The following is a 25969-nucleotide window of genomic DNA, read 5'->3' on the forward strand; positions in this document are numbered from 1 at the left end:
ATAATATAAAACCAAATTTATTTTGATTTCAACAATTTGTTGTATTGAAATTTGATTGAAATGATAATTTGATGATAATGAAACGAAACGTCACTGTCGTGTTGGGTGGCTGTCAAGTGAGCGATAGATTTTGACAACCAAAATCCAGTTTTTAATCGTAAAAAAGAAATCAAAACGAGTAGAAAATATTGAAATTTCCCTCAATATTTACTGTTTATATTTATCTACTGCGGAAAAAGTTTAATATTCATATGAGTGTGGTTATTATTTGCTTATAGTAAAGTGGGTGGATTCTTACTCGTATGTAATTAGGCGGAATTTAGAATTTGTGTCATGCCCGCACAACCGAGGATTTCACTGATAATGAAAAATGAAGGGGGTCGATAACTCGCCAGCTAATCGCGAAGGAATGACCAATAAACCTATTGTAACATGTAAGTTTATCGAAACCAATTCCTGTGTGAGAGAACTTTTGCACAGATGCTTCCATATTTACATATTTGTTTGTTTTTTAGGCGCGGGGGATTGGAACTTGTTTTGCACGTTAGAAGCTCCGCTAGTGGCCGCGATTCCGCAGGATTCGTGTGAATGGAGGAGGTCCTATGGCCGGGTCACAAAGTCTGTTTACTTGGAAGCTTCGTTTATTAAATATAATCCGGATAAAGTGCAATCTGAGCTCAACTTATTAAACCGCCCGATCCTGCATATTTATTGGACTGACTGTGTGGTAAGTGAATTATTTTCTCAGTCTGTATGCTTCACAAAGACTTGTAAGATGTGGATATTTTCATAAATAATTTAATTTTTTAGCAACTCTCTTTTGCTATGTATGATATTATTTCCTCTATAGGATATAGAATATTACAAGACCACACTCAGAGAAGATATAGAAATATGGCTCAAGCAATTAGAAAAGAAAGGCATCACAGACTGGATGATAATTTTAGTAGAAACATATGATATTAGGAAAACCAACAAGTTGCTACCTAGAACTACAGTTTTGGATAAAATAAAAGGGGATTTTGCCATAAAACAGACAGAAGATAGGTTCTTGTCTGTAATTAATCCTATTAAGTCTGAAGCGAGGAGTGCGGAGTCATGGAGAGCGCTGGTGGCAAAGATGAGGCATTTTGTGCTGGTGGCATACAATAAGGCATTGATAAAGTTCGAAGAGCACATGAGGGAGCAGAGAGAGAAAAGAAATGACCCGGAGTGGGATTTTTGTAAATATTTTATTCTACAGGTAAGATCACTTCAATATTGTGCAAGTAAGTTTTAAATTTTTGATGTTTACTATCTAGTGATAACTTTTCATGTACTTGCAGTATTGAAAATTCAAAACTAATAATGAATGAAAAATTTTACAACGTAAATTACAAAAAGTGTTATCCACTTCTGATACTTAATTTATAAGCCTGGCTTTGTACTTAATTTTATTTGGGGCACTCTAGCAAATCCCTAATCTCCTTGAAATGCAGTTAAGAGATTTTGTTAGGTAGGAAAAGTAATTGAAACATTAAATACTTTTTTGTTTCAGGAACAACTAGCATTTGTATTAGAAATGTTAGGTTTGTATGAAGAAGCATTAGTCCAATATGACGAATTGGATGCATTGTTCTCCCAATTTGTGCTCAATTCCAATGTGACGGAGGGTCCAAAATGGCTAGACACGTTTAAGCAGCCCATCACGTCTTGGCAGGCAGTCAGACTGACGGTTCTGGTGCCACAGCATTTGAGAGAGCTTATTATTAAGCAAAAAGCTTCCCTCTTAGACTTTAGGAGCTATTTGTTTCAACGTCAAAGTGCCATGTTACTACTTATGTTTAAACCTTGTGAGGTAAGTCTTTAGTTACATAATTATTATTAGGTACTATTAAATAAGTAACTTGAAACAACCGGCCAAGTGCGAGTCGGACTCGCGCACGAAGGGTTCCGTACCATTACTCAAAAAACGGCAAAAAAATCACGTTTGTTGTATGGAGCCCCATACGTGAATTTAAATATTTATTTGATTCTGTTTTTAGTATTTATTGTTATAGCGGCAACAGAAATACATCATCTGTGAAAATTTCAACTGTCTAGCTATCACGGTTCATAAGGTGATAGCTAGACAGTTGACCGTTGAGATACATCGTGACGGTGATAGACAGACAGACAGCAGAGTCTTAGTAATAGGTTCCCGTTTTTACCCTTTGGGTACGGAACCCTAATAAATCATGTCATATAGCACAATCAAACGCACTATTTCTGCCAATAACCTAGACATTGGGGTTCATTCCGGTTGGCCAGCCACCTGTGACGTATCATTACCAGTCCATTATCGTGTGTAATCGCGTTGACATACGCACGACGTATACTTTCGATTGGAATTGAGGCCGTAAATCTAGATTGACGGCTGCTTGGACGGTTTGCGAAAAAATGCAGTAAATAATGTAAATATTAAATGTGTGGAGATATGAGACATGTTGCTTTGCGTGTGATAGATTGTTAGAGAAATTGTATCGATAGTTATAAATACTATTGAACTGCAGATATAATATCATGTTTTTCCCCGGAACCCACCCACAAAACAGTCCGGGTTTTTCCTATACGCTATTAAGGCCGTTCCATCGGTTTGCCGCTGTCTCTGTCACATTTCGCAAGAAGGAACGGGAAAGATCATGCGCGCCAAGTGTCAATTTTGATCGAATTTTATCGATTTTTATTTATTTTAAAAACGTTACCCTACAATATCGAAATTCGAAAGCTATGAAATTACTATTTAAGTTAAGTTTGTGTTTTCTTCTTTTTTTGTTTATAGTATCACATAATAAATAACCGAGTAAAGTTGAATTAAAAGTCCGAGTTAGAGGTTACTTTGGGAATTAATTGTATCGAGCGAAATTTCATAATTCGTGTATCGGAAGCTATGATATTAAAGATAATATAGTCAAGAACTACATATATTTTTTCCACATCTACTAATATCAACGCCTCTTAGAAAAACATGATCATATAAGGAGATTTTTCGCCTTCTGGCTCAGGGAACCGCCTTAAGAGGCCGTAGTCCATTTTGGAGCAAAAATGTAAAATTGATAGATTTAGTCGTTGAAATTATACACGTTTTGTTACGTAATATCTAAATAACAAGTATTGGTTTCTATTAGCACATCTTCTCATCTTGCCTTTTAATAATGAGGTCGCGAGCGTGCGTCACCGCTAATATATGAAGAGAAGGGGCAGCTTTTAAAAATTCATCAAAAAATTATGTTGGTAAATTTATACAAATTGATGTATAAGAATAGTTTCAGCAAATGTTGTAGATTGTTTAAGTATCAAAATTACGTTGAAATTAAGTCGATTTTCAGAGAAATTGTCACTTGTTTTGAAGTAATTTCTGGAGAAAATTGAATTCGTTTAACTTTCATTTCCTCGAACTCTTAAGTCATATAACAAAAATGTAATCTGATAAAGGTCAAGTACAGAATATGAGTAATACAAATTTACCATTTTTAGCAGTCCAAACTTTACGAAATTTACAAATAAGAGCGACAAAATCAGTGCGTTTACCTAAACGTCCATCAGAAAAAAAATCATTACTAATTTAGTGAGTCTGTTTTCAAAAAAATTATCTGATAATAGGCAAGATAAGAAGACGTGCTAATAGAAACCAGTACTTGTTATTTCAATTAGGTAACAAAAGGTGTACAATTTCACCGACTAAATCTATCAATTTTAAATTTTTGCGACTAAAATCGACACCAGCCTCTTAAAAAATCTGGGGAAAGCCAAACAGATGGGAACCCTCCCAAATTAAACTGATATTATAAAATTTCTAAATGAGGCGATTTATTTCTGTTCTTTGTTATGTTTTCACATTTTAACGACACATTCCGCGCTGTCTGACATTTTTTTTACTTGCAGATAAAACATTTCTAATAAAATTATTATTTTACTTACACATCTTTGCGTAAATTATACGTTTGGATGACGCTTATTTCTTTATTCTTGTTAAAAGTCTTAATAATGAAGTCGAGTTATATCGCGTCCGTTTGAAACGAGGACACCGCAATTATATTAGAGCTGTTTTTATCCGCTCTAATCTAATTGGAGCTAAGTTTAAATTAAAAGGTTACGCATACAAAATTAAAGTTAAAAGATGCTTAACCCTTAATTTGGCACAAAAAGTCAAGGTAGTGAGTTGAAGCCTCCTTGACCCTCAAAATAGTCCTGTTCATGTTCGGCAGGACGAATAAATAAATTGAGGGTTAGAACTCCAACTGATTGAATGAACAGTGTGTCTTTAATCAACTCCTTCAAGTTATTTTTAGATTTTTACCCACGTTCTTTCCTACGTAACTTCGAACATAAGAACTCTGTAATAAAACAGCGCACCCCCTATATTATGTGCTCGGAACGTAAGGTTTTTTAATATTTCTTTTAGTTATTTTAGGACCGTTCATATCACGCTCATCTATGAATTAAGGGGGCATTAAAATATTACGTAACGCAATTTGGGAGGTGGGGCGTCTTGTAAAACGTTATGATGCGTTACCCCTAACGGGAGGGGGGTTGGAACAAGGCGTTACGTAACAATGTTTTTTTTAACAAAATAAAATACATACATACATAATCACGCCTATTTCCCGGAGTGGTAGGCAGAGATCACGGATTTCCACTTGCTACGATCCTGACATACCTCTTGCACATAAAATTCCCCATACACGCTCGCTCATTTCTTAAATTTTATGATCATACTTTGCTGAACATTATTGTGACTGTTAGGTAAAAATGGTAATTTGGGTGTTACGTAACTTTTAGGTAGGGGGTACACGAAAACGTTACGGCGCGTTACACGGGGAAGAGGGAGGTCAAAAATCTTCGAAAATTGCGTTACGTAATATTTGAAGGCCCCCTAAAATGCTTAGCATCATTTAATTTACAAAAAGGCAGTTTAATTACCTACCTACTTTAATTAGCGCAAACGATTTTAGTAGGCTTAATAGTAGCGTTTGAGTATTCGATCGCATGTCGTTTAATCGGTTTTAAAACTGACACTGATCATTTAACTACTAGATGAAGCGTATTATACGACAACTCGCGATCTCAACCACCTTTTGGTGTTCCCTTACTAATTTAGTATGAAAGCACGACCACTTGTTTCGATTGCGTCCACATTTATTACCTAAGGTCCCTATTACCGATGACCAAAGCTTGTAAAAGAAGCGGATGTTACTTTGTAATAAAAATAGTTAGAAAGTGACTTCCATAAGTTACAACCATCAAAAATAGTAATTTAGAGGCACTATCGAGCTCTCTACGTAGGTATAAACATAAAATGGTGTAGGATGCAACTGGCTCGGATCACTGCTTAGTATTTTAAAAATACTTTTAAAAGAGAGTGTTAGGAACAGATTTTGTGTACGGTTTGAGATAAACGATTTGTGATACACTAAAACGCTTTAATTGACTAATATATGTAGTAAAAGAGCGCTTATGTGTTGTGTTTTCAAGTCTTCGTCATAGGCGGATCCAGTGGGCTGGGCTCCGTAAAGGAATCCATATAAGGTAGTCTATGATGGCTGCGCTATCAGTGTAACGCGACGGTAGACGATAGTTTGGCTCGTTAATACCCCGTGCGTGTCGTATAAACGATTTGTGATACACTAAAACGCTTTAATTGACTAATATATGTAGTAAAAGAGCGCTTATGTGTTGTGTTTTCAAGTCTTCGTCATAGGCGGATCCAGTGGGCTGGGCTCCGTAAAGGAATCCATATATTTAAGGTAGTCTATGATGGCTGCGCTATCAGTGTAACGCGACGGTAGACGATAGTTTTGCTCGTTAATACCCCGTGCGTGTCGTGTTGTACGAGTGAACTCGATGATATGAAATCGGTAGGTGCGTCGGGAATATAAGACGAAAAATTTATTAATTGGGTAGTTGACTTTTTTTTAATGGTATTAGTCGATCAGGTTTGTTTTGAGGATCAAATGTCTGTATAGGCCCCATTGTCTTAAAGCAATACAAAAGTCACAAATGATGGTCAAAGTCTGGCATCGCCACTTTACTGAGCAAACGCTAACACAAATGGCAACACATCGTGACGTCACTGTATCACTTTGCCGCCGCTTTTCTTAGAAGCTGTTTCGATGTATGGAAAACAAGGAAATTGCGATTATGTCGGTAAAATGTTGCGTTTATGGCGTTTATGTATATTATTGCTATACAATATTTTTTTAAATAAAATGTAAGGAATCGAATGGCACCGTTATTTTTTTCCAATTTCAAAGTTTTAAAAAAAGTTTTTTTTTTCGGAACTGTCTTGTATTTTTTATTATTCCCATATATTTTTTTACTGTCCAATTTATTGTGATGCTCATTTTCTATCTATTTAACTAGATTTGGTTATAAAGGTCAACATGTGTCAGCTACCCTATTGTACGTGTAGGTACAGAGTCCATATGAGGCAGTCTGTGATCCTTGCACACTGCCAATGACACATGTGCCTGACTATGACGGTGCGAGTTATCGTTTTCACGCAACAACGCGAGACGCATGAAGCCAGCAGTTGCGTGTTGCACTGCGTTTACTCGTACAGTGTTAATTAGACGTGTGTGTAGAGTTATTTTCATTAATGGATAAATAAATAGTTCGTAACATGAATTTAAAAAAATATAGCATTTATAGAGCGCCAATAAGCAATAAGTTTTTCCTACCATTGAAAGTAGCGTTTAGAGTTTACTACTTCCGAGTGTGATAGTGGTTGGTGCAACTGGCCCCTTATTCAAGTAAATTCTTTTATAACACTGACCGCCAAAGACGTCAACTGACGCGTGCGGTTACAGCCCAATATCAACCTTCGTGCTTTCCAAAAAGGTTCAGGATGACGCGCGGCGTATAATAGGCGTGTTGTTCAAAGGGATCCATATAGGTCAGGCTACACGTTCTTATCACTTCCAGATAGCCTCCCGCTGCCTCAGCACCGTCCACAACACATTAGTCGAGCTGTCGCTACTGGGCTGCGCGGGAGTGGACGGCGCGGCGGCCTGCTGGGCGCAGCTCGCCTGCGCCGAGACCCTGCGCGCCTGCGAGCGGCTCTCGCAAACCAACAGGGAGGAGTGCGCCGCCATGCAGGCGCCGCTGCACAACACTGCTAAAGATAAGGTATACTCGCCTCATGGTCTTGTCTCAACACACGTTAGCTCTCGCAACTGGCGCGGGTGTAGACGGCGTGGCGGCCTGCTGGGTGCAGCTCGCCTACGCCGAGATCCTGCGCGCCTGTGAGCGGCTCTCGCAGGCCAACAGAACGTGACATAATATGTAATCAAATAGGTATCCACCTATACAACAATAAAATTAGATACAAAAAAACAACAATTTGTGAGATAACAACCAAACTCACTAATTGCATAAAAATAATTCAACAAAAATTAACCTTGTTTTGTTACTATTATACAGTTCACTATGGCTCTAAATTTGTGGTAATAATTACTGAGTTTTGGTTGTCTGATGATTTGTCCTTTAACCCTTAAATGCATGATTTTTTGTATAACTTTTTAATAAATTGAAATAGATGTGTCATGCTGTATAAAAGTAATAAATGTGATTTTGGATAGCTGCATATTGAGCCACGGACCATCAAATATACGATGCATATATACATCATTATGCATTTAAGGGTTAAATGTCAAATGGTCTTCAAATGTTACACAACACGCCTCTGATTTAATTTATTGTTCACAGCTCCACGAACTAGGCAAGCTCTGCGGCCTCCTCCCAGGCTCCCCCGAACCTACCTCCGAGCAACTCCACCTGGTCGTCATGCTATCGGCTGGCATGGGAGACAGCGAACCCAACAACCAGCAGCCGACGCCAAACGACCGGCTGAAGGAGGCATTATGCAGCAAAACGAGCTTCCAGCAATATTACTTGGAGTTGGCCGAGTTGGCTATGGGGACGTATAAACATATAGGACGGTTAAGGTTAGTCTTTTTACTTACTTTACGTGAGAAACCATAAGAGTAGACTATGCTACTTCTATTTTTAAAATATGCTGTAAATGTCTAATCATCATGCTATATCATATCATTTATTCATAAAAACAATTTTACATTGTGTTTGAATTTATAAATTACTTAAAACTACATGAACACAACAACAAACAAACATACAACTAATATTAAAATTAAAACATAATAGTACATTTTACAACTAGTGTGAAAAGATATTTCACACGTGTTGTAAACGACGTTTTTTAATACAATTGCGAAAAAATAATAAATTAATATATCATTAGTAGAATCATACCACCAAACCAAACCAAAACCAAAAGTACCTATACAGCCCGCGATACTTGAGCTGCCGCAGCCCGCGATACCTTCATACTCGTGCGCGCCCCGGCCGCGGCCGCCGCGGGCCCGGCGCGGGTTGGTCAACGACACCTCCTCATAACTCATGAGGCCCTGGTACCTGCTCAAGCTAAATTCAATTTTAACTGCGTTTCGAAAGTATAGTTTGGAACTAACAAGTAAAAAGCACTAGTTCGAGAAATTGAGCTTCTCGCACGCTACGCAGCCACAAAAAGTACCACTTTTTGAGCAACTGTATTAAAAATAAAATAAAAAAACAAAAATTAATAAAATGGGAATTAGGATTGAAATATGAATGTAGGATGTCAAATTGTAAATTTATAAATTAATAACACCGAATTGTAATTTAATATGTCAGAAATTCGTTCGTTTACAAATTCCTCTACCGATTAGTAGCACTTCTCTAGCAAGAAAGACTTCAACTTTTCTTTGAAAATACATGGAGACAGCGAACCCAACAATCAGCACCCGACGCCTACGGACCGGCTGAAGGAGACGTGAGTTGGCTATGGGGACGTACAAACATGTAGGTTACGTGAGCACCCATAATAGTAGACCCTGCTCATCCTTATATTTTAGAAAGCCGATATAGAATCGCGAGGTGCTTAGTACAATTGCCGTAATTTATCTACGTCAGCATGAAAAACGTGAACATATTGAACAAATATTTTAATTTTTTATTTATTCTTACGGTAGATATCGCTAGGCGCCTCCCTAAGGAGCATATGGTGGAAATATTCGCTGTCCTCGAATGAAGTCTCGGTAGCTCAGTTGGCAGAGCGATGGGTTAGTGACCCAGAGTCGCGATTTCGAGCCTCGCCCGAGACAGTTAATTATTCCACTTTTAATTTATTTCTAAATATTTTCAAGTTGTATTTTGCGGCGGATCGAGGAAGGAAACGTTCCATAACACAAAATTTATTACTAAAGACGAAAGACTGCTTACCGTGTTTTCATTCAATATAATTAAATTTCTTACCATAACTCATCCGACTTCTTCTTGTAGATTCGCGCGCCTCATCGGCCGGGACCTAGCCGCGTTTTACTCAGAACTCGGCGAGACTCAGAAAGCGGTAGTTTTCCTGATGGATGCTCTCCGGTCTTACGAGGAACAGGGATGGCGAGACCTTGCTGCACAGACCAGACTAGAGCTGGTGGCGGCGGCTAAGAAGATGGAAGACATTGATAGGTAGGAAAAAAAAACACAGCCATGCAACTTGATGAAAACAATAGGGAATTTTACTCAGAATTTGGTGAGACTGGTAAAGCGGTAGTTTAACTGATGGATGGCCTCCGTTCTTACGAGGAGCAGGGATGGCGGGACCTTGCTGCGCAGACCAGACTAGAGCTGGTGGCGGCGGCTAAGAAGATGGACGACATTGATAGGTAGGGAAAAAAGACACGGCCAACGCAACTTGATGAAAACAATAGGGAATTTTACTCAGAATTTGGTGAGACTGGTAAAGCGTTAGTTTAACTGATGGACTGGGAAAGCGGTAATTTTACTGATGGATGCTTTCCGGTCTTACGAGGAACAGGGATGGCGAGACCTTGCTGCACAGACCAGACTAGAGCTGGTGGCGGCGGCCAAGAAGATGGACGACATTGATAGGTAGGGAAAAAAGACACGGCCAACGCAACTTGATGAAAACAATAGGGAATTTTACTCGGAATTTGGTGAGACTGGTAAAGCGTTAGTTTAACTGATGGACTGGGAAAGCGGTAATTTTACTGATGGATGCTCTCCGGTCTTACGAGGAACAGGGATGGCGAGACCTTGCTGCACAGACCAGACTAGAGCTGGTGGCGGCGGCTAAGAAGATGGACGACATTGATAGGTAGGGAAAAAAGACACGGCCAACGCAACTTGATGAAAACAATAGGGAATTTTACTAGGAATTTGGCGAGACTGGGAAAGCGGTAATTTTACTGATGGTTGCTCTCCGGTCTTACGAGGAACAGGGATGGCGGGAGCTTGCTGCGCAGACCAGACCAGAGCTGGTGGCGGCGGCTAAGAAGATGGACGACATTGATAGGTAGGGAAAAAAGACACGGCCAACGCAATTTGATGAAAACAATAGGGAATTTTAATCAAAAGTGGGCGAGATAGGGTAATCGGTATTTTTTTTAAACTTCAACTTTTGACCATCAGAGTTACCATGTAATAGACGGAGCCGTATAGCGCTATCAATGATTATTTTACTAAAGGCCAGAGCACACCGGCTGCGTGTGCGCAGACGTGCACGTGTGCGTGCGCTAAAATGTTGGAGCTGTGCACGCACACGTGACGCAAGCGGTGCGCTGTCTCTCATAACGATCTATATATTACAACGCGCAAGCACAGGGCGGACACGCTATACATCAAAAATCACTTGCGTTTCTATATGTGAACGGCACGTCTGTACACGCGGCATGCGTCATTGTGTGGGTAAGTTGCTTAAAAACAGTACTGAGCGGTCGGCAAAAGGTCGTCAATCTGCTGTCGCGGGGCGAGGTAATTCGAATCGGGGCGGGGCGGTGCGTGGCCGTTCTGTATGATAATACTATTACTTATTCTGTGGCGCAAGTGTACGTGCACTTTTAAGCACACCCATATGGTGTTGGGCACAATGTTTTCATAATACACATTTATATTTCAGATACACAAAGCTCTCTGCAACAATAGCATGCACTGCCGAATTAGAAATCCTAGTCAGAAACTTCTACTTCGAAGAAATGATGAAATCAATCAGAGATCTCTCCCAAAAACCCGAACCAGTCCTATCTGAGCTCAACGAGTGTTTCAAAATAGTCTCAGTAACGCTACTGCCGTCCGATCGTGGAATATATATCACTGATAACAAGGTGCAATGTGGCTTGGTCGTAGAAAGCAATATGCCTAAAGATATTATTTGTACGCGCGCAGCGATTAGTATAGAGAAGTTTAAAGTGGATAAACAGACGGAGAAAAGGACGCCGGCGAAAAGTTATAAGACTGAAATAAATGTTAATAATAATGTAGGGTCGCAGAATAATTCGCCGAGAAAGATTGCGCCGGAGGGCGATAACGAATTAACTAATTTAATTACGAGGTAAGTTAAACATACAGATATGCAACTTCGTATTTGAACTGTCGTGAGACATACTGACATTAAGCTAATATTACGGTCCGGTACGGTAATTGCGCGACGCGACGTGCAGCAGTACGTGGTGGTACAATCGTGGAGGAAAATCGTTTAAACGTTTTGCAGACGGTCAGGCGATATCATAAAAGTGAACCAATAGCGTGGTACTTTAAAATGTGGGTGTTGAAAAGAAAAGGTTAGCTCAGGTAAAGTTAATTGCCATCCATTGTCTTTGTGACGTCCAGCATTTGCAAACTAAGATAAGGAATCCAAAATGCATCCTAATTAGTTATCTCTAATGGAATATAACATTTAAAACTTTCGCGGTTTAAACACATATTAAATCACATTTAGAAACGGGTCTATCGCGAATTTATTTTATTACCTTTATTTACCGACGTTTCGACACAGGTTTCACTGGTCGTGGTCGCGGCTTCTTCTTCTTCTTCTTTTAAAATTATGGCTTCAGCCCAGTGGGACTATTTCGCCAGTATCAAGGTATTGAGAGGTTTACAAACGACAAAAATTGTACGGTTGTACAAGACAGTGTACGGTGATTTGTTAGCTCTTGTAAATCGATAGCTAGTCTTTACAAGAAGCACGTGGACTACCGGCCGTTGACTCCAAGATGGTGGTTAAACGCGCTTCAAAATTAATTCTCCATTCACTGCACACTACCACATTAGTTTACTGTATAATAAGCTATCGATATTACACTTTAAACAATATTAATAAGCAAAAAACAAAGTAATTAATCACGATGCTAACTATCAAGATGGCGCTCGAACCGGAAGTCCGTGGTCGCGGCTAACTGACGTCCCAGCAAAATGTCAAAACAGAGATTTGTGTGACTACCCCACGAAAAGTGCATTTAAAGTTCGAGGTAGACATCACATTTTCAAACCACCCACTATTACACATAAAATCCAGAAGTTAAAGCCAAGGGATCTATCTTCGGATGTGTGCGCGGATGTTGTGAGTGTTGTGTGTCGGACTATTGACAATAATTAACTTTTATGTGTAGTTGGTGGTTTGAAAATGTGATGTCTACCTCGAACTTTAAATGCACTTTTCGTGGGGTAGTCACACAAATCTCTGTTTTGACATTTTGCTGGGACGTCAGTTAGCCGCGACCACGACCAGTGAAACCTGTGTCGAAACGTCGGTAAATAAAGGTAACAAAATAAATTCGCGATAGACCCGTTTCTAAATGTGATTTAATATATCTCTAATGGAGTTTAACTCGCTCGTAAGGAATAAGGATTGAGGTAAAAAAAATCTGATGTGGGTCACCGGCAATGTCCCCGATTGTACGTACGCGGTGTTAGTGCTTGAAAATGGAGCCTTAGGCTCTTCTAAACATGTCGTGCGAGTGATTAAAAACACGTTAATGAAACCGTAAAATTAGCTTAATACATTTGTATTTTTACTCTAATAAGTATATGTATAATCCACTTTTTTCTTTCAGTATAAGACTAGACGATTTAAAAGATAAGAATCCTCTGCTAAACCCGTTACACATAACCTCCCAGCTCCACTACAAAGAAGACAAATCCCTACAAAAAGCCACAGTAGAATGCATCAACCCTAAAGTTACTCTCAAGCGCTCAGACAGCAGCAAATACAGAAAACCGTCCGCCACTTTAAGAAGTAACTACGAACATTCATTTACTTGTGACAATTTCACTTTGAAACCAGGCACGAATGAGATTACCTTAGAATGTATATCGAAAACACCGGGTACTTTTAAACTCGGTCAAATATCTTTGATAGTTGAAGAGAAATTGGAGTTTTTGTCCAATGTGCTTACGAGTTTGAAAGTGGGGTATGACGTGGTGACGCAAGGGGTGAATGTGTACTTGAATAAGGTGGAGCCTAAGAAGGATTTGGTGGCTGGGTTGGAGCATGCTATGGAGCTGGTTGTGACTAGTGGAAGTTCGCATATAGAGGAGGTGAGTTTTTGGAGATCTCTATACCCTATACTATAAGTATATTTCATTCGGATCTTAGAAGAATGTCAAAAATTACGTGATTCGCTCGTTCGACCAATGATATTATTCCATACAAAATATTGCATTTAATTGGCTGAATGATGCAATCCTAAAAGTAACTCTTCCAATACTCGGATAAAAACAGAAGTCCAAGAGTTACAAAAGTCCTTTTACAGTATACGCACTTTTTCAACAATATTTAAGTACTTACATCAATTAATTAATTAATCGGGAGGGGTAAACCTCGGCGGACGTTCTCTGATCAGATCGAGGAAATCCTGAAGAAAGGCCAGGTCAAGAGCACCCTAAACCGGCGAGCGTGAATGAAGAATGTTATGAAAGTAAAGGAAGCGAAAGAGCTAGGTATGTCAGGATCGTAACAAGTGGAAATCCGTGGTCTCTGCCTACCCGTCCGGGAAATAGGCATGATTATATGTATGTATCAATTAATTTTTTCCATCCAGAACGCAACAATACAGCTAAAAACCTCTATGGGCCTGGTGATCCGCCTCGCCGGTGACGGCGACGCCGGCACGGCGCGGGAGCTCTCCATAGCGGTGCCGGCGAGCAAGCCGTTCGAGACCACGCGGGTGCCGCTCAGGCTGTTCGCGAACCTGCAGCCCAAGAAGGAGAGGAGCCAGGAGCATACTGTGAGTTAACTATTTTGGCTCAGTGATCCAAAGAATCTTGGTTTCCGAAACGAGAGCGTGCCACCTGTCCCGATCCTGCGCAACTTCCTACCAGTTACTGACGCGAAGCTGAAGCAGATCCGCCGTCACACTGTCTTCCCAACGATACCTGGGCCGACCCACCGGACGGCTACCAGTCGGTCGTCCCAAGAACGCCCTCTTGACAGCCCGATCCTCCCATTCTGAGTAGGTGACCAAACCAGCGAAGTCTGTGGGCTTTCGTTTCGCCGATGATATTGGGTTCGGCCACTAACTCCTCGGCATTTTTCCGGATCCTCCAGGTGCCGTCGTACTGTGAGTTGGGATGACTCAATATGAGGTTTTGAGGAAAAGTTCGGGGCAGTGTGCGTGACAAGTTATATTCACCATATTGTCTAGAAATGTCTAGTCGAAGAGTCTTCGCAGGCTTCCCGAAGTTACTTTGGGTGTCTCAACCCTAGCCTAAAGGGAAGAGAACAGAGGAGATCCCTTAAATGTGAGGATTTCTAGCAAAATATTGGTCTATTGTGTGACCAGTATACCATCCAAGGGTCTACACAGCATTATCATCCATTATGTGGTCTACCCAGCCTTATTCTGTCGAGAAGCATAATTCTTGTGTCTCTGCAAGTATATTATCTACTAAAGTGGCCTAGAATTGTTTCAATTAGGACATTTGATCTGTGCACTATGGTACAAATCACAATCAAATTTTCCCCTTAGTACTACCGTGCACTACGCTATCGACTTGCCGTGGTTACATTGGCTCATTTATTCTATACCAGGTTTGGCTCAACTGTCCCTGGTGGGAAGCAGCGATGGAAGTGCCCCTCCACTTCTCCCCACCCATGGTCGCGTCCTGGCGCCTCCTAACATCAAACACGAGGAAATTCGTCCACGTCGCCCTCAAGTCCACGGTCGCCCATCTCGTGCAGTTCGAACTGACTGAGCCCAAGTTGGAGTGCGACGGCAATACGACTGTGTCGGATATGAACCCAAAGAATGCCAAAGATATGGTGAGTCATAGTTTATTTTTTCATTAATCCTTTGAACGCCACGTGTATCGTGCGCGGTGCGTCATAATGAACCTTGTGGGAATGCACGAAGGTTCATATTGGGCTGTAGCCGCACGCGTCAGTTGACGTCTTTGGCGGTCAAAGGGATGAAATACCAGCCGGGCTAGCACATGATTGGCGCGAGACTACCCGTCCCTCTTCAATTCATACAGTTAGTAAAAGACGGGTAGTCTATCTCGCGGCGAGATACTGTCGCGCCAATCATGTGCTCGGCCTACTGATGTTACACAGAGGTCCCTTGAGGTTTAGAATGGACTGGTTCTCTTTTAGAGCCCATCAACGGCAAATTTAAAAAATGTAGGCACGAAGGGATATCGTCCATAGAAAATTTTAATTTCGCGCCTTTTTCTACTGACAACATTTCCTTGACCAACTGTATATAACTCTTAAATTGTTTCAAAAGCTGTAATACGAAGCGTCGTGAACGTCAGCTGCGACTACGGTGGTTTCAGGAGCCGTGGCACATATAAGACCTTCCTTTACTGAACTAACGTGAAATATCTCTACATTTCAGACGGTGGCCTCAGACGGCACAACAGCATCCTTTATGTGGGAGCTCCTCAAAGACCCTCTAGTGAAGGCGGGCCCCATGAAAGCTGTGTTCACCGTGCAGTACCGCCCCGTTGACGTCGACGAGCCTGCTAGAATGTTCTCGTGCCCGTTCGACGTACAGGACTGCACTACGCTGTTCGTTATTAGGACTAAACTGGAGCCGAGCAAGGGCTCCGACTTCTGTAGGGCGTCGCAGGTGTGCTGCCTACATCTTAGTGTGCAAAGGGTAAGATCTATTGCGTCGCAGGTGTGCTGCTTGCATCTTAGTGTACAAAGGGTAAGATCTATTACGTCGCAGGTGTGCTGCTTGCATCTTAGTGTGCAAAGGGTAAGATCTATTACGTCGCAGGTGTGCTGCTTGCATCTTAGTGTGCAAAGGGTAAGATCTATTGCGTCGCAGGTGTGCTGCTTGCATCTTAGTGTGCAAAGGGTAAGATCTATTGCGTCGCAGGTGTGCTGCTTGCATCTTAGTGTACAAAGGGTAAGATCTATTACGTCGCAGGTGTGCTGCTTGCATCTTAGTGTGCAAAGGGTAAGATCTATTACGTCGCAGGTGTGCTGCTTGCAGCTTAGTGTGCAAAGGGTAAGAAGCTGGCTAACAATAAGTGCATACCCGTTGCCAGGGAGGTTTTGGGATTATACTGTGAGCAACTTTTATTATGGGACCAACCACGAAATTGCGATAAAAAAATTAACCCTTCCATAGAAAATGGACCAGTTGAAATGTACGAAACAGCCAAATATTTTTCGTGATTTCGGGGTTGGTCCCGTAATAAAAGTTGCTCAGTATAATCCCAAAATCTCCCTGGCAATGGGAATGCACTTATTTTTAGCCACCCTGTATAGTTTCTGCTTTGCGTTGAAGAGTCACGCTTTGAGTGATAGACGGTATGTGGTAACATAATTGTACCATTCATTTCCAGGTCAACGAAACAGAATACACGTCTCTCATGTACGAGGTATTAGCTGACCAAACTATGTGGGCTGTATTAGGAAGAACTGCAGGTAAGGTTATTTTTTAACCGCCTTCATTTTTATACTACGTCGGTGGCAAACAAGCACACGGCCCGCCTGATGTTAAGCAGTCTCCGTAGCCTATGTACGCCTGCAACTCCAGATGAGTTACATGCGCGTTGCCAACCTTAACACTCCTCTCCCTCGTTGAGCTCTGGCAACCTTACTCACCGGCAGGAACACAACACTATGAGTAGGGTCTAGTGTTATTCGGCTGCAGTTTTCTGTAAGGTGGAGGTACTTCCCCAGTTGGGCTCTGCTCTAGATCTGGAATGACAATGACAGTCGGTTGACCGTTACCCACCGCACCGCACCGTTTGTATGGGGGGTATGGGAGTGTGTGGGAGTAGGATTGCTATTCGAAGTCCCCATTAATAGTAGATTGTACAACAATTTATTGGTACCAATATAGTCGAGGATAAAAATGGACATTTATGCCTGAGTTATACACTCTGCTTTTCACTTCGATTGTGAGTAAAATATATATACAAAAATATCCAATATTGTAGGTTATTTTACTAACAGACTAAAGAAAATTGTACTCGGGCCGGTCGGGAGCGCGCCGGTCGGGGGCGCGTCTGCAGGGCCGGCAGTTTGTATGACAGATCTTGGACTTTATTGCTAAGCCAATAAGGGTCGTAAGAGATGATTTTACTTTATGCTCTAGAACATAATAAGCAACTTTATGTCGTCTACGCACGACTTAAAGTCGAACTTTACGAGCATGAGAAGTGAAACAATTGAAACAACCAAATACAACGAGTAAAAGCGTGTAACAAGTAGTATATTTGCAGGAGTTATATCATTGGAGTGTAGTGCAGAGGCGAGCGTGACGCTGGACGTGATGCCGCTGGTGGCCGGCTACCTGCCGCTGCCGGCCGTGCGGCTCTCGAAATATATCGCGCAGAACACCAAAGGTATTTAATGATTATACTCTCTCTCTCTCTGTGGTCGCTCCCTCATGACTGAGGATCGTGGTCATCAGTGGATGTGGATGCTCCACACCTGGTTCTTTTAATCTGCCTCCATCGGTGCCTGTCCATCGCGTCTCTGACGACCGAGCAAAAGCTGGTTGAGGATGGGGCCCCTTTTACTTGATCGCTCCATCTAGTTGGAGACCGTCCCCGGCCTCGTTTGCCCTCCGTGTTTCCAACGATGATCAGCTTTTCAAGGCTTTCATCTCCCCTCCTCATTATGTGGCCGAATGATTATACACGGTGACTAAAAAATAAGAGCATTCCCGGTGTCAAGGAGGTTTTGGAATTATACTGAGCAACTTTTACTATGGGACCAACACAGAAATCGCGAAAAAAATGTTGACTGTTTTATACATTTTGGCTGGTCCGTTTTCTATGGGAGGGAAAAAAATTTTTCGCGATTTCGTAGTTGGTCCCATAGTAAAAGTTGCTCAGTATATTTCCAAAACCTCCCTGACAACGGGAATGTACTTATTTTTTAGCCACCCTGTATAAGCTGACAAGTAGAAGCTGTAAAAAAACCTGTCCATGTCCAAACAACATTTATTTCACAATTTGACAAGATTGCCAATTGAATTGTATCGTCCACACCATGGATGGATAGTAAATTAAAGGACATTGGATGGCCGAGATCGATTGTGACCAACGAACTAATCAAATGCTAACATTTGACAATCCACTTACAAAATTACAGGTGGCGCCATCTACTTTAAATAATAAATAAATAAAATTGGGACAATATTATACTAATAGACGTAATCTCACAGTTTACTCAATAAGGCTTGTGTTATACCACTATACGACGATATACATAAATAATAGACACACAATCATCATCATCAACTTAAGAGTTATTCTCTTGTCGGTGGAGTATCTTCCAGCTTTCCCTATCCCGCACCAGCTCTTAGACTTTTTAATACAACACGACCCCTACTTTTTCTTTCACTTGTTCTAAATAGCTGCGTCTGGGTTTTCCTCTACCCCGCTTGCTTCCTATTCGCCCCGCCAGGATAGTTTTAACCTTTTGAACGCCAAGCATTGACGTAACTCGACGTGACACCGCAATGAAGCAAAATAAAACCTTAGAGAACAATAGTGATTACAAAACAGGATATCGATATTTTCACTGATTTCGTTTTTGACATACTTAGATTAGAAGAACCACTACACAGGTGTTTTACAATATAATATTAGATAATTCTGGCTTTTAGCTCTACTAAAAACCTTTAAATAACGTATTTAAATATCAAAATGTACTTGTAACTTCCACTCAAATCTCTCAATAATGCCACATCACTACTTGGTGGTGACGTCAGGCATCGGACGTGAAGTGCCGTCATGGGCGCACGGAACACTGATAAGCGCGCGTTACTCAGAGATGTGCAAACCCGTTGTCGATTATTATTACCTACTAATTAGCAAACTGCAGTATCGTTACAATAAAATAAATGCATAAGGGGTTACATTATCACAAAAGGTCAGTACCGTCTTTCAAACCAAGTTGTTTAAATTAAGCACGAAATCAAGTACCGTAACAGCACAAATAGCAGTTATTTTAGCAAAAACAACTCCTATTACAAAATGTATGGGATTAAGCCATATCTATTATTGATGGCGCTAGCGTGTTTGTCGGAACTGCGCGAAACGATTTCTATTAGGAGATTGTTACTTTCATATAACAATATTATTCCTCCATGACTCGGTCACATCACTAGGCGACGTCAAGTGCCGTTTTTGGCGTGGCTAGCTATGCTATTTACTGGGTAAGTCGTATTATAACATAATGTTGGTTTTTTTTAACCTTCTATTCATAGTTGAATTGTAATAAAGTTATACAATAAAGTAGAAGGGCAAAATAAAATAATGCAAATACAAACAAAGAAATATAGTTATTTATTAAAGAGTCTTTGATAAATTAAGTTTGGACGGCAAATGACGTCGGCGGCGTGAGTGGCACAAAATGTCGACGACGTGATTTACCGTCTTTGGCGGTCAAAAGGTTAAAGAAGTAGTTGTGTCGTATTAAGTGTCCAATCATTTTCTCGCGTCTCCCGCAATAGTGTTCAGAATAGCTCTCCTTTCACTCACTCTTCTTAGCACCTCCTCATAAAACACACACACACACACACACACACACACAATACTCTGGAATAAATACCTAATCGCTAGGACTTTAGCTATCAGATTTTAGCACTGATCCTTACAAAACTGTGACATTTTTAGTAATTTTAACCTAATCCTTCGTTTTATACAGATCCGAAGAAAGACATCACAGCGCACCCACGCCTCGAGCCCTTCAGCCCCGGACAAGTATACCACGCGGGCAAGGCCAAGCAAGTGCACGTGCTGCCCTCTATGCCTAAAGAACACCTCGAACCGGCCATCTGAACTCTTGCTACACATTAAACTATTTGAAAGAGAATAAAACTTAAAAAATATCTAAACACACCCGGAGTCTGCAGTTTGTGTCGTGTTATCTAGGTTTGTTTGGCGATCAAACCAGCGCTCCGCAGCAGAAAAAGTGCATGTTTCGATATTGTCAGCACCTTTGCGGCTTTGATATATGTATATAATGGCTGTAGCCGCTGTAGGTGGACCGTTGTGAGTCATCGCTTGTAAAACTTAAGTAAAAACTCAGTTGCAACTTTTAACTGTGAGAATTAAATAATTGCGATGAACGACAATTTCCTTATTGTAATTATTAGGACTGAAAACAATTGGTTACATATTGTGGTGTCCTATAAAGTCCAATTTTTATTTAATAAATTGCTTCGGGATTCTGCTGTATATTTGGTTATTGTGCTTTCGTTACCTTACCTGAATACCGCTAATTTCATTTTATTCGTTTTGTGAAAATGTACGACACTCAAAGTGTAGTCTCGAAAACACTTGTAATTAAAGTAGAGTATTAAATGACTAATATAGCAATTTTCTCAGAATATGTAAGGAATCGGACCATGGAATCGATGTGATAATTCAAAGTTTCATGTTATTATAATGTGTGGTTTATACTTTATACTCATAAAATTGTACTTTTACAAGCTTCCAAATAAATTATACCTAAATTGTCCTATTTGCTTCTAAAACTTAACGGAATGAGTCCTGTGAATGCATCACTTCCATAAATCACTACTTAGCTTGAATACATAAGCACTCTTTATCCTCCTAAGTCCCGTGGTCCTTTTAAAACATAGACCTAGCATTACATAGATCAGCTATACGCGTGCGCCTGTGAGGGACAGAACATACGCAATGCGACAATATGATTGGTCGAGTAGATTTGTAGCCCACCATAAACCATACAAAGTTTACGGTGGGGAATTTAAAAAAATGTGAGACTGTGACAAGTACAAACAATAACCGCGCTTTCACTGCTACTCCTACTGAAAGATACATAAGACTATCCCGTTCGGTCATTTCCCCCCACCCCTCATGACCGATCAAGTTATACTAAATTCACGTTTTAAAAAGACAAATTCAAATCGAATTTTGAACTATAGTGGAATAAAAGAAGGTTCCAAATTTAAAACTGCAAAAAACTTTGGGACTTAAGGAGGAAATAATCAGAAGTCACCTAATCCTATCTCTTTCAGTGTCATTTTAATCATACTTTATTCTTCACAATTCACAGTGTAAATTATATACCAACTGGGTTACCTATTTTGATCTAATTTCCTTGTGTATGGTGAAAATAAAATATAATATGTTGCTAGAATAAATAAGGTACCTGCGCCAAAGAAGACCCATCGTTATTTTTATTTTTCTTATGTTTAGGCCTCGTTCGCACGTGCGCTTTTACAACGCGCGTTAAAAAAGTGTTTGAGTGACACAGATACATGTGTATTTATTCACACGATGGCGGTGGCGCTTTTTAACAAGTGTTGTTGGATTTTCGACCTTTAAGCGTTGGTCGTTAAATCAAATTTAGCGTGCGCACGGATTCAAGCGTTTTTTTAACGCGCGTTGAAAAAGCGCTCGTGCGTAAGAGGCCTTAATATTAACTTGCAGTTTTTTCTATGGTACTAGCGAACATGGACGCACAAATTATGAAATTTTAGAAGTTAGCCAGCTAAAGAACCGGGCACTCCTTGGTGCAGGTACCTTACATGAGGTCTTCTGATAGTTCTGATGTAACGAACGTCCTACCAACTTATCGTACCGATTACTCGCAGCTCCCTTGACATTGGTGATCAGATCGGGATATCGTCAGACCTCTTTAGGTAATCCAGTGGGCATCATTAATCCTGCATCCATATTCTATAAATATTATTATCGATATTTTCTCACACGGGATATGGTTGACAGGGTTTTAGAAAAAAATTATAATATTATTTAAAAATGAGCTTTATCGTCGTGCATAATAGTTGATATTAGAAGTAGCGGGCTTACGTGCTAGATATTATGTATTTGATGGTGTTGTTGGTAGTGGTTGGAATATTTAGTACACCAACAAAGACACTTGAAAATATACCTCAGTTCTTTGAGGTAAGTATAAAAATGTTCATATTGAGTGTCTTTTTTGATAGTACTAAAATGACAATAGCAAGCTATTAACTAAATTGTAGTTAAAAAATAATGTAAAAACTGCTTCCACCATTTTAACCCTTTCGTTCGCGGCGCGTTGTCGTGAACCTTGTCGGTATGCACGAACGTTGTTATTGGACTGGTGGACTGTAACCGCGCGCGTCAGTTGACGTCTTTGGCAATCAAATGGTTAAGAGGATAGTTATTATTAGTGAATCATTGTAAAATGTTACGCGTTTTACGCCAAATGATTGTGGACATGTTTGGGCAAAATTGATTTAAATATTTTTTTTGTACAGACAAGTCGACTTCATTATTAATTTAAATGTCGTCTCATTTCGTCAACAAGTTGATGCAATAGTTTTAAGCACATTTTTTTGTGTAATTTTTCTTAATACGTTTATAGTCAATAAATATGTGTTGACTAGGGTGACTGCTACAGTTATTGGCCACTACATAAGTAATTGGCCACTCTTAACAATAAGACTTATTTTGGCTTATTTCTTTCTGATTTGTAAGGAAAGGCCAATTATTATTAATAACAGCAAAACACACTAGGTCTTGATTAAACGATTTATTTTGAACTGGATACACAATGCTTTAGACCTTCTTCTTCTTCTTCTTTTAAAATTATGGCTTCAGCCCAGTGGGACTATTTCGCCAGTATCAAGGTATTGAGAGGTTTACAAACGACAAAAATTGTACGGTTGTACAAGACAGTGTACGGTGATTTGTTAGCTCTTGTAAATCGATAGCTAGTCTTTACAAGAAGCACGTGGACTACCGGCCGTTGACTCTAAGATGGTGGTTAAACGCGCTTCAAAATTAATTCTCCATTCACTGCACACTACCACATTAGTTTACTGTATAATAAGCTATCGATATTACACTTTAAACAATATTAATAAGCAAAAAACAAAGTAATTAATCACGATGCTAACTATCAAGATGGCGCTCGAACCGGAAGTCCTGCTTTAGACCGACGCTTCCGTGGATAAGGCGCGAAGCCATCTTGACTTGACAGCTAGCTTCGATGACAGCCGTGCTGTCAGTTAGGGCGCGTTCCGAACCTCGCTAACACTATGTAGTACCCAATAACTCACCCTAGGCCCACCACATTTCATGCCAAGTTTAATGAAATTTAAGAATGGCGTTTTAAAATGAGAGTGTAACATCGATTATATGGGAGCGGCTTTTTGGCGGCGGGTTCATAAGTTATTTTTCGTAACATCACTTTTTATCTCAACGAAATGCCATTTTATTTGACAACGACTATTATTTTACCTAGTCCCAGGTTCTCGTCTTTTCTTATTTAAAATTTAAGTTGTACATACTTAGTTAATTTGGTGCTGCTAATTTACAGTATGAATCACCACAACTTCATGGCATGTTTTTTTTTATGGCATGTTTTTTTTTTTTTTTTTAATGTAATATATGTAGGTAGGTTATTTGATTTTATTTTGTTGTATAACTTGCAAATTCGCATTTTGAAAGTGTTGTTATAAAAACAACCTTATAATGTACTAATAAGAGCTGTAATCCTGTAATGATAACTCCTGGATAGTTATTCAATATGTGCAACACCTTATTTAATTTTTACATACTTTTATTTATGTATTATTCTTTTCAGGCAGGTTAATGTTAGGTTTTCGGTTAGGTAGTGTTTGTATATCTTGTTTTGTTTAGTCTACACAGATATTATTTTGTTTAGTAAAAATCTGCAAACCAAGATACCAAGGAGCTTTCATAAACTCGCCCCAGACTACGCGGCTATATATACTAGTATTGTATCATTTTTAGGTTTATCTTGAAAAGTGTATTATTTTATACTTATATCAAAACCATGTATAGTGCACTAGCTTTTATTTATAATTAGGTATTAGATTCATTATAACACAGATAATAAATAACATGTTTAAACGTCGTGGTAATATGAATACTCATTATGTTTAAATTACCCTCATTCAAATAAGAAATATTGAATTTATTAATTTTTTATCTAATTCAATCGTAATAGGTGTATCCTTATATTGAGTGCTATACTTGGTGGAATTTATTATATAATTATACCACAGTGTATTATTCATTCATACGAGTAGGATAGTCGCTTTAAAACAGTAACGAAAATTGTTTTTGTGCTTTCCTTTAAACTATCCAAAGAATAATTATTGAAAAATGCTGCAAACAACTGGTTAATATAAGAGACTTGCTGCAGAACCTACGAAATTTTACCTAATATAATCGCTTTTTTTTACAGAAATGTGTACTGGATGACAGGAATGTATATAGGCGTATAATGTATAACAGGAGATGTATTTATGTTTCATACTATGTATAATAACTTAGGAATATCAATATAATGTTTATTGTTAGAAATTAGTTTCAGTTTTGCCTGGACCCTTATTTTTTTATCCTTAACTTTCAGAGACTGATAAAACAGTAAAACCTGACCTCGCGATAGTTAATAAACATAGACGACGAATTAGCTTTGCATAATGACCCCACACGAGTAGAGTCTATGACACACCATAGTAGAAGTTGTGTCAAAGTTGAGCCAGAGAGCATATATCATGTTATCTGGGGGCACTTAGTGCCCCCGCCAAGACGAGCAAAGCGAAGGGCAAGGGCACTACCTACCTTCGCTTCGTCGTTTTTTTGAACCCCCATAACTTGGGTTTCCGGTTTGGATTACACCAGATAAACAAAATTCTCGGGATATGATGCCAATCGTGGACTTATTAAGCATAACAATTTTCAATTGCATATCTCTTATAGTTTAGATTTTATAGATATCTAAAAAAACCCGATTTCTTCACCCACTAACTCACTGATGATCATCAAAACCTTGGGTACTTCCTGAAGTCCCAGGAAGCTGAAATTTGGTATGTAAGATAATCTTAGTACACAAACAACAAAAAATTCAAATACTTACTTGAAATTTTTAGCCCCTAAGGGGGTGGAATTTTTGTTGGACAGACTGGCAGCGGGTTACCACGTGATTGGAGAGATCTTCAAATAAAAGCTGGGCGACTGTATTGATTGAGTTTTATCTTACTATCACACACTTACAGGCCTTTCTAGACATTAATAATTATTGTTAATATAGTGTAAAAAGTGTAAAACGAATTAAAGTAAAAATAAAATGGGACGGCACAAGTAAAAGGCTGGCGATCGGCATCAAGCCATAGACAAGAAGAAGGAATATGACATTTAGTGTTGTCATGTACATATCCGATGTAGAGAATAGACAATTAAAGTTTATTTTTAACACTCCTCCTTATTCTCTACCTAGGATAGAGTTCACATTACAAAATAGGCATTAGCAGATTACAATATTATCATGCATGACTATCTTTATATAAGTACATAGAGCAAAAACAAATTTGAGTAAACTAATAGCATAACCCTATTCATTATACATTTTCAAGACACAACTCAGATATACATTTTTGATGTTTTATAGTACTTAAGGGCTTTGTCAACACGTCTGCTACCATTTTCTCAGTTGGTAGGTATTTTACATTTATTAAACCTTGTTGAATAAGGTCTTTAACAAAATGGTAGCGCAAGTCTATGTGTTTTGTCCTTTTGTGTGAGTATTCCTTTACGAGTAACAATTTCTGTGCGCTTTGGTTATCATTATATACAACCGCATTTATAGTTTTGTCAATAATTTCAGACATGAAGTTTAGAACAAAACATATATCTTTGC

The 25969-nt window shown here is 39.6% G+C and overlaps 1 protein-coding gene and 1 non-coding gene across 3 annotated transcripts; both read left to right on the forward strand.

Moving 5' to 3' along the window:
* Positions 1–89: 89 nt before the first annotated feature.
* LOC134746853 (trafficking protein particle complex subunit 10) lies at positions 90–24633 on the forward strand. Of its 2 annotated transcripts, XM_063681507.1 has the most exons (16): positions 90–434; positions 516–727; positions 851–1243; positions 1538–1837; positions 6943–7146; positions 7726–7964; positions 9358–9540; positions 10991–11422; positions 12924–13407; positions 13911–14096; positions 14900–15130; positions 15705–15938; positions 16296–16325; positions 16666–16747; positions 17551–17673; positions 19988–24633. In XM_063681507.1, exons 1-16 carry the CDS (start codon positions 371–373, stop codon positions 20119–20121), a joined length of 3531 nt encoding a protein of 1176 aa, XP_063537577.1. In that variant the 5' UTR covers positions 90–370; the 3' UTR covers positions 20122–24633. The 2 variants fall into 2 exon arrangements, with proteins under 2 accessions (XP_063537577.1, XP_063537522.1); XM_063681452.1 differs by lacking the exon at positions 16296–16325 and having other exon boundaries at positions 15705–15968.
* On the forward strand, positions 9108–9179 carry Trnat-agu (transfer RNA threonine (anticodon AGU)). The gene has a single exon. It is a non-coding gene; the product is annotated as a tRNA-Thr (tRNA).
* Positions 24634–25969: the final 1336 nt, after the last annotated feature.

Source organism: Cydia strobilella, chromosome 1 (assembly GCF_947568885.1).
Source record: "Cydia strobilella chromosome 1, ilCydStro3.1, whole genome shotgun sequence".
NCBI classification, from domain to species: domain Eukaryota; kingdom Metazoa; phylum Arthropoda; class Insecta; order Lepidoptera; family Tortricidae; genus Cydia; species Cydia strobilella.

Bases quoted from the DNA above. Each gene is read 5' to 3' on its own strand.
- LOC134746853 (XM_063681452.1), top strand. From the start codon at position 371: ATGAAGGGGGTCGATAACTCGCCAGCTAATCGCGAAGGAATGACCAAT. The intron at 1,838-6,942 runs GTAAGTCTTTAG...TATCACTTCCAG, and splicing joins TTATGTTTAAACCTTGTGAG to ATAGCCTCCCGCTGCCTCAG. The intron at 16,748-17,550 runs GTAAGGTTATTT...GTATATTTGCAG, and splicing joins TGTATTAGGAAGAACTGCAG to GAGTTATATCATTGGAGTGT.